This window comes from Balaenoptera acutorostrata, chromosome 16 (genome assembly GCF_949987535.1).
Source record: "Balaenoptera acutorostrata chromosome 16, mBalAcu1.1, whole genome shotgun sequence".
NCBI lineage: Eukaryota > Metazoa > Chordata > Mammalia > Artiodactyla > Balaenopteridae > Balaenoptera > Balaenoptera acutorostrata.
The window spans coordinates 78037644-78047684 of record NC_080079.1 but is presented as its reverse complement, the minus strand read 5'-3'; the positions used below and the strand labels follow the sequence as shown (position 1 = coordinate 78047684).

General features: G+C 38.7%; 1 protein-coding gene across 1 annotated transcript; it reads left to right on the top strand.

The window, feature by feature from the left end:
* Positions 1 to 2866: 2866 nt before the first annotated feature.
* On the top strand, positions 2867 to 8941 carry LOC103021110 (cleavage stimulation factor subunit 1-like). Its single transcript, XM_057530610.1, is given in 3 exon segments — positions 2867 to 3001; positions 4016 to 4023; positions 7936 to 8941. Coding segments are annotated over 3 exon segments (1149 nt in total).
* Positions 8942 to 10041: the final 1100 nt, after the last annotated feature.

Genomic DNA, 10041 nt, shown 5'->3' with positions numbered 1-10041 from the left:
CAAAGCAATCTTGAGAAAGAACAACGGAGCTGGAGGAATCAGGCTCCCTGACTTCAAACTATACTACAAAGCTACAGTAATCAAGACAGTATGGTACTGCCACAAAAACAGAAATATAAATCAATGGAACAGGATAGAAAGCCCAGAGATAAACCCACACACATACGGTCACCTTATCTTTGATAAAGGAGGCAAGAATATACAGTGGAGAAAAGACAGCCTCTTCAATAAGTGGTGCTGGGAAAAGTGGACAGCTACATGTAAAAGAATGAAATTAGAACACTCCCTAACACCATACACAAAAATAAACTCAAAATGGATTAAAGACCTAAATGTAAGGCACTATCAAACTCTTAGAGGAAAATATAGGCAGAACACTCTATGACATAAATCACAGCAAGATCCTTTTTGACCCACCTCCTAGAGAAATGGAAATAAAAACAAAAATAAACAAATAAACCTAATGAAACTTCAATGCTTTTGCACAGCAAAGGAAACCATAAACAAGACGAAAAGACAACCCTCAGAATGGAAGAAAATATTTGCAAATGAAGCAACTGACAAAGGATTAATCTCCAAAATTTACAAGCACCTCATGCAGCTCAATATCAAAAACACAAACAACCCAATCCAAAAATGGGCAGAAGACCTAAATAGACATTTCTCCAAAGAAGATATACAGATTGCCAACAAACACATGAAAGAATGCTCAACATCATTAATCATTAGAGAAATGCAAATCAAAACTACAATGAGGTATCACCTCACACCAGTCAGAATGGCCATCATCAAAAAATTTACAAGCAATAAATGCTGGAGAGGGTGTGGAGAAAAGGGAACCCTCATACACTGTTGGTGGGAATGTAAATTGATACAGCCACTATGGAGAACAGTATGGAGGTTCCTTAAAAAACTAAAAACAGAACTACCATGCGACCTGGCAATCCCACTACTGGGCATATACCCTGAGAAAACCATAATTCAAAAGAGTCATGTACCAAAATATTCATTGCAGCTCTATTTACAATAGCCAGGACATGGAAGCAACCTATGTGTCCATCAACAGATGAATGGATAAAGAAGATGTGGAACATATATACAATGGAATATTACTTAGCCATAAAAAGAAATGAAATTGAGTTATTTGTAGTGAGGTGGATGGACCTAGAGTCTGTCATACAGAGTGAAGTAAGTCAGAAAGAGAAAAACAAATACCGTATGCTAACACATATATATGGAATCTGAAAAAAAAAAAGGTCATGAAGAACCTAGGGGCAAGACGGGAATAAAGACGCAGACCTACTAGAGAATGGACTTGAGGACACAGGGAGGGGGAAGGGTAAGCTGGGACAAAGTGAGAGAGTGGTAGTGTATATGTGGATATATATATACTACCAAATGTAAAATAAACAGCTAGTGGGAAGCAGTTGCATAGCACAGGGAGATCAGCTCGGTGCTTTGTGACCAGCTAGAAGGGTGGGATAGGGAGGGTGGGAGGGAGGGAGATGCAAGAGGGAAGAGATATGAGGTTATATGTATATGTATAACTGATTCACTTTGTTATAAAGCAGAAACTAACACACCACTGTAAAGCAATTATACTCCAATAAAAATGTTAAGAAAAAAAAAAAAGAGGATAAGAATGTTTTGGACAAAAGATACAGCATATCAAAACGCTACAAGCTGAAAGTGAGAAAGCTAAAGTCGAGGTATTTATAGGAGGATAAGAAAACGGGAGGGGAAAATAAGGCAAAATTGTCCGATCCTAGTAGACAGAGGTCTACAGAGAAAAAAATCAGAGCCAATTTCCTCCTCCAAAGTCAGAGAAAAGGAGTATGTGGAAAGGATAAACTGTAGAAGTGAACATGATATTTTTCTTAAGAGTATGTATACAATACTCTCTCAACTCCAGATGTTTATGCATCTCTTTCTCTCTCGTTCATATCCTTTCTTTTATCCCCACATGTCCAAATCCTGTCAATCTTTTAACTCACATGACTTCAAATCCTTCCCTGATCCCCACGGCTGGAAGTAATCTCATCCTAAACACCCAAATCACTTCATTTATAAATATTTTACGATAATTGAGTTTTTTAGGGGAAGAGAAAGGAACTATCATTTATGTATTTGTGACCTTCTATGACAGATACTTTAAAAGCATTAACCCTTTTCATTCTCACAGGGTGTCTTCTATTTCCATTTCATACATGAAGAAATCAAAGGTCAGCCTTTGTGGTCTCTAGGGCTCCACGTCCCTCTCACAATACTCCATTGTGCTATCCATGTTATTATACTGATTTAAGTATTATATTATATGCTTATATCACTATATTATATATTGATTTAAGTATTTCACTCAACGCATATTTACTGAAGACTTAGTCTGACCTCTATTCTAGGACTACAGAGGGGTCCTTTCCATGCCTTCAAGATCACCATTTAGTGTGGAAGTAAGTAGGCAATTGCAATTGAACATCCCAGAGAATATTAATTAGCTGAACATTAATAGGAAATTGTGCTTTTTTTTTTTAAAGCCTCAGCATGGGGAACTCTGAGTCAATAAAGTCAAACAGGTCTTTAAGACTTCTCAGATTCTTTAATGTAAAATCTCCAGGAGGTGAATATGAGTATTTCCCAGACTTCTTTTTCGTTTTTTTATTGTAGTTAAAATATACTTAGCATAAAATTTACCGTTTTAACCATTTGTCAGTGGACAATTCAGTGGCCTTAAGTACATTCACAATGTACAACCATCACCACTATCCATTCCAGAACTTTCTGACCATAGGTTTTGTGGAAAATACCACTATCAGTGTGGGGTCCCAAAGAATACCTTTTAAGAACTGTGTGACATGGTATCAGGGCTATGGCAGGGGATACACAGGATGCTGTGGGAACACAGAACCCAAGGGCAGGTCTTTCCAACACAGAAAGGCCTAAATGTCTAACCAGACCCCTGCAGGCCAAGAGTGAGCCAGAAATGACAGACGTGAGCAGCAGGGTAAAGGTCCAGTTTGAAAGAGATACTGCATCCTCAGGCCTATGAAAATTACTCACGGGCCCTCAGAGACAAGAGGAGCATCATAGAAGCAAATGGCTGGTTAAATGTCAAGGAGACAAGGAGATCGGCCAAGGAGAAGACAACTTTATGCCTCTGTTACTTTCCTCAAGGCTGCAGTGATGGTAAACTTTTATAACTTCTGGAGGCTCAGAATTCAACATCTCTTCTCAGGGGGAAGGAGTAGCCCCAGTACCAACCATTTGCATTCATCCCAATCAGATCTATAACTGCATGAAAGATCATTAAATAGTTGGCCATGCATATATCACCAAAGCATTTAGAAATGAACTACAGGAACATTTAGGTGAACATTTACATTATAAGTAAAAATTTAATAAACTTTCTTCCAATACAAAACTAGAAATATCTACCTTCAGTTTCAGATCAAGCCATTTACTCTTTCCCTTAAACAAAATTCTGAAATCAAACCAAATGTCCCTTTTTGTAGTTTAATATACCACCGTCTAATAATGGTTGTTAGTTTCTTTAACGTGTTCATTTCTTTCACTTCCCCTGTTTTATTCGGGGAACTTAATTTGAGAGAATGAGACAAGTGTCGCCAAAGTAAATCCCAAAAGATGTAAAGACCCTGAGACTTGAAATGCAACTGCCTCCCCAACCCGCCAGGACACCTGAGACTTCGTAAAAGCAGTAGAAAAGTCTGAACAGTGATGAAGTATTCTTTCCTTCTCAGTAACAGAGCATTCTTCATCTTTATGACTGCCAAGAATGGTAGCTTACTATTAAGGGACTTACAAAAATGTTGAAAAACTCCAAGTTCATTCTTAAAACCAACAGGAAGAAAGTATGGAAAAACGTATACAAGCATAACATACTTTAAACCGTGTGCATTATGTACACTGAAGTCTATAAAACCTCTTGACAGAGAAAGAAGGTCCAAATCCACACAGGTCATTACTAAATTCTTTCATCTGAACTCTATATTGTTTTCAGAAAACTGGGTAAGCAGTTTTGGAGTGTTTCACTGGCCAATCAAAAACTGAAAATAAATGTAGAATCTAAAAAAAGTTTAATAAAAAAATTTTTTTAATAAAAATAAGCTCATAGACACAGAGAACAGAGGCAGGAGGCTATAATGTACAGCATGGTGAGTATAGTTAATAACACTGTATTGCTAACTGAAAGTTGCTGAGAGAGTAGATTTCTTAAAAGTTCTCAGCATAGGGGAAAAAATCCTGTAACTATGTGCGGTGATGGATGCTACCAAGACTTGTAGTGATTATTTTGCAATATATATAAATACTGAATTACATATGTTGGACACCTGAAACTATATAATGTATATTGTACACCTGAAACTAATATAATGTATGTCAATTATACCTCAACAAAAAAATTAAAATAAAATCCTAAATCCAAAAAAAGAATAAAAAGTCAAATAACTTCACAGAAAGTCATACACTATATTTCCCAGTTGTAGATTCATGCTGTGCATATTAAACACTCTAAAAACTTCTGCAAAAATGAAACTTACCTATTTTTCTCTAGGGAAAAAAAGGGAAAATAAGCTGCAACTAACTTTCCTTAGCCCACAGATCTTCAACCTCACACAGGGGATAACGTCATCCATCCTGGAATAGCTGGATAACTTCATCATCGAATCACTGCAGGTCTCAGTAGATCTCAGGCTGCCCCACCAGCAACACTTTGCTCATGGATCTTCAGAAAAGCAATGAATCACTCACTTAGCACAGGGTGAGCTCTCTTATTTGTATCACTGTAAAGTAACAATGAAGCAACAAACCAGCTAGGAGGGTTCAGAAATACAAAGCTAAATTGAGGAGAAGGTCAGAATCTTATTTGCATACAAAACTGCAGAATTCACAATCTGCAATTCCTGTGGCTGCTTCCCTTCAGGGCTATAACTGGAGGTTAGCAATGTTCTCTTGGAGCAGCAAGGCAGCCTAAAGACCCTCTCTCAGGCTGCAGTTTTTATTCCTACTCCTCCTCTTTTTAAATGATGTTTATCTCCCCAAAGTCATCTGCGCATTAAATCTACTGTCCTGCAGAATGGAAATTTTTGAAAGCAATAAGTACCAAACAAGAAAATTTTAAAGACATCATTATTTTAATCTGTTTTTTCAGAAAAACACTCTTTGCCCAGTGGTGAAACAGTATTTCTATAGTAGAAGACTACTTCTTTATTTCCAGTACAAACATAGCCTTGGGCTGATTAAATGAAAAATATGTAACAACTCATAGAAGCATCATCTAAATTTATGATGTTCATTTTCTACCCATAGCCTAAAAAATGGTTTTGCAGGTTGTCTGCAAACTTATTGGAAAAACTAAAAGATATTTATTAGGTTGTGGTTTACAACCTTCCAGAACGACCACCACCAAAAAAAAAAAAAAAAAAAGGTTCTGCATACACATCCCCCTCATACCATCTATAACTGTTCCATGCCAGCTGACTCAACATTAATTCATTATTCAAATGTATTGCATCGGCACACTGGAATTACTTCACGTACATATTATCACCTAATTTGAACTACTAGAATAAGGATGGGCAATAAAGGCCCACAGCTATTTAAAAATAAAAAACAAAAACACACAGAACAATGTAGTTTCCAATTCAAGAATTCCTAGGAAAAACACTGCCCCTTTTCCTATCCCCTACCAACTTGTTCCTTTCCTCTTTATATGTCCTGTCTCCACTTACGAAGTCATCATTTACCCAACTACCAACGCTAGAAACCTTTATCTCATTCGTAATTCATTTTCCCCTCCCCCAACATTTCTTCAATCCAATTCTTCACCATCCAACTTCTGTCCACTCTTGCTCCAAATAGTCTCTCACATCTGTCTACTCTTTGTCCAGACCTTCATCTCCTACAAGAGCATCTTAATTGTTCATCCTGTTTCCAGTCTCTCTACATTCACCCTAAATCACCTTTTGGAAATGCAAACGTGATCCAGCACCTACCACAATGACCATTATAAAGGTCCTTAGTAAATATCTGCTGGACCAATGGCCATGTCATGTCCTATTTCTTACAAACCTTTGCCTCCTCCCCTGCCCACTTCCACTTCCTAAAGGGCATCGATTATAATGGCACTGCCCTGCTCCATCACCAGTCACCCTGTCATTCTCATTATTACACGCAAAAATAACAACAGCCATAATAATAGTGATCACACACGTTGCACAAAATATCACACATCTTGAAATTTTTTTAAAGTATTTATTGATATATCTTTACTTAGCAGATGAGAAAAGCAGCGGTTTATGAGGAAAGACAGAGAGACTATAAGTAATGAAATTAGAATTTAGGTCTTTCTAACTGAACTCTACAATCCTATCGTTACCCTGCTTAAAGCTTGGTTATAACAGTAAAACCATTTAATTTATTACTTCTAAATAACATGTAGAAATAATCCAAGAGCGGATTTTGAGAGGTGTCTTATGCATTACTGAAAGTCATTTTCATTAGAGTCAAAACACCAAAGTCTGGGTGGCTGTCTCTTTCAGGATAATTATTCCACTCTGTCATATCCATTATTGGAGCAGTCATATGCCCAGTTTTTAAGTAAGTAATAATGTCTTTCAGAAGAAGCACGCTTTGGTCTCTGGACAGTTCTGGCAACTGCAGCATTGCATCTGAATACTAATGTCTTGATACTAAGCTTAAAATTAAAAATCAGGCAGAGTACAATCCCAATGCAAAATTCAATAGCCGTGAAAACTATTTTTTCTGACAGCACATTATTCCTAGATCTAAAATTAATCAGAAATAAAAATCAAGATGAAAATTAACCAACCCAGTCTATTTTTCTCCTGTGATTCCTGTTTATTTCTTTAAATCTCACCTTCAAAACCATGACCCTCAGCTCTAAAAGAAGAGAGGTGATCAAGTAATACTAAAACCACTGAGCTAAACCCTTGCCCCTCATGTTAGCAAATTAGAATTCTCTTCTTCCAGCAGCATATGGAGTTAAGTAAACCCCTGACAATCAAAAGCAAAATTAAAGACTTTGAAGCCAAGATCTATGGGATTTTGTATTAATTCCTTCAGACATGAAATCCAGGAGGATTTCCAGAATCCTCCGGTTGAAAGACTCAAGAGTTTCATCCCTGCATTCTTAAATTGCCCAAATCTATTATTGAAAATATGTAAAATGTATCATAGGTTCAATATTTCCATTTTCTACCGGTAATGTTTTTCTTTCATAGAATAAAGGAGATGGTTGTGTAAACTATGCTGTTTAAAAAAAAGAACAAAAAAACTTTCCAACTGTTAATCCAAGAAAAGTACCTGCCTTACCTATACTCAGAGGCTTTCCACATGCTGATATTGTGGTAAGTACTGAGGATACAAAAATGAAAGGCTTGGTCCCAGCCCCTTGCAGAAGCTGACTTTCCAAGAACCTTCCAGCCTATGACCTCGCTCCATCAAAAGCATTGCTAATTTGAGGGGCCAGCCACACCCAGCATTCGCAAGTTCTCAGTAGATGTTACTTCTGAATGTGGTAGTAGAATAACAGTAGTAGTTCTTGTTGTAAACCAAGCCTTCAAAATTTTTACGTAACACAAAGTCCCACGAATGAGCCTTCTTGGGTGGAAAATAGGCCAACGTGTGAATCAAAATGGCAAATATCTCTTGTACTGGAAATATCGGTGTCTGGCTTCCTCACCTAAAAATTCCCTGAAGGGCACCATTTCAAGATACCATTGAGGTAGCCCAGGCTTCCTTTCACATGAAAACAAGGTAATATGATAACCAAAGGCCAGCTATAAAGTAGCTTGATTTCCAATTAAGCTCCTGCAGAAGCCAAAATAAAAGTTAAACCAGAGTGAAGGTGCGCCCGGAGCAATCGATCGGGCAGGATTCGCGTCTCCATTTTTCTAGGAGAGAGCAGGAGACCGAGAGAGCGGGACGAGCCGCTGGCAGGGAAATTATCTTCCTCCTGCACCTCATCAAACTAGGAATGGAAAACGATGATACTGCAGTTCAGTATGCAATTGGTCGGTCAGATACAGTTGCCCCTGGCACAGGAATTGACCTGGAGTTTGATGCAGATGTCCAGACTATGTCCCCAGAGGCTTCAGAGTATGAAACATGCTACGTCACATCCCATAAAGGACCATGTCGTGTAGCTACCTATAGTAGAGATGGGCAGTTAATAGCTACTGGATCTGCTGACGCTTCCATAAAAATACTTGACACAGAAAGAATGTTGGCCAAAAGTGCCATGCCAATAGAGGAGGCCGAAATGTTACGCTCCATCTCTTTTCATCCTTCTGGAGACTTTATACTTGTTGGAACTCAGCATCCTACTCTTCGACTTTATGATATCAACACATTTCAGTGCTTTGTCTCTTGCAATCCTCAAGATCAACACACTGATGCCATATGTTCCGTTAATTACAATCCTAGTGCCAATATGTATGTGACTGGCAGCAAGGACGGCTGCATCAAATTGTGGGATGGTGTTTCAAATCGATGCATCACAACTTTTGAGAAAGCACACGACGGTGCTGAAGTTTGTTCTGCCATTTTTTCCAAAAATTCAAAATACATTCTGTCAAGTGGAAAAGACTCTGTAGCTAAACTTTGGGAAATATCAACAGGACGAACCCTGGTCAGATACACAGGCGCTGGCTTGAGTGGACGGCAGGTGCACCGGACGCAGGCTGTCTTCAACCACACGTAGGACTACGTGCTGCTGCCCGACGAGAGGACCATCAGCCTCTGCTGCTGGGACTCGAGGACGGCCGAGCGCCGGAACCTGCTTTCACTGGGCCACAACAACATCGTGCGCTGTATCGTGCACTCACCCACCAACCCCGGCTTCATGACCTGCAGCGACGACTTCAGGGCGCGGTTTTGGTACCGGAGGTCAACCACGGACTAGAGCCGTCGCCGCCTGCGTTCAATAGGGTTCTTTTCTCGAGGACTCTGCCCCTCCTTCCCCTTGTGTCCCGTCATCAGCTTCAGTAGTAAGTCATTGTACCATCTTTGGCAGTTGTGCTGCCACCTCTGCGTCCTTCTGGGATTTGTATGAAAGAATCTTTTTTTACCTTGATGGAGAATCATGGTGGGAAAAGTTGGAATCACAGATCTGTGCGGTTGTTCTGCAGTCACTGATTATTACAGTGTGATTTTCATCAGTTTTGTAAATACAGGACTTGCTCTTTCCCTTGATCATTTGAAGAAGGATAGAGTATTCAAGTGCTTTCTAGATCTCAAGTGGATCTGTCATGAGGAATGTTCATTTGGATATTTTGTCAACTTTTGTGCCTGTTTTACATCCCCTTTGTACGTTTCCTTTCAAAATACATTTTGGCAGATATGGGGGCATATGGCTCTGAGAATCAAAAGTTTTATGCCATATTAAAACCATTTTAGAAAATCAAAAAAAAAAAAAAAGTTAAACCAATTCGATATATGATGGTGGTCTACAACAGAGGTGGGGAAAACCTTCATTCCATTTCACAGGAGAATAAACAGTCCCTCATCTCCCTTGTAATGAGATCTAACAATATTATTCTGCTACTGTCTTGTACTCTTCCCCTCACAGTCAGAAAGCTGCCTAGGGTTAATCTTAAGTGAATCATTATTATTTTGTTTATGGTACTTCATTGGCAAGTATGTTTGGGGGACCGAACTGCTAAATCTCACCAAAATATCCTCATAAACTATCTGTATCAAGTACTTCTCACATCCCCTATTCTAGCTCCTTTAAAATTTGCTTTTAATTTTCAAGTATTTCAAGAACACAGACAGGCATAGAAAATAATGTAACTGGCATGTTTCAAACAAACTATCCAGATCTAAAAATGTATCCTCTATCACATCTGATATCAATTATTGTCTTAATTTTTGAGGTTCTACCTCCCAGTAGGTTTGACCCTCTGACCACCCCATCAACGCTTTGAACAATGCTTCCTACTTGATTTGCTCACTCTAAAGGAAAAGCCAATCCAGAAGAAGCTAAAGCTTGGAGCCAGAACT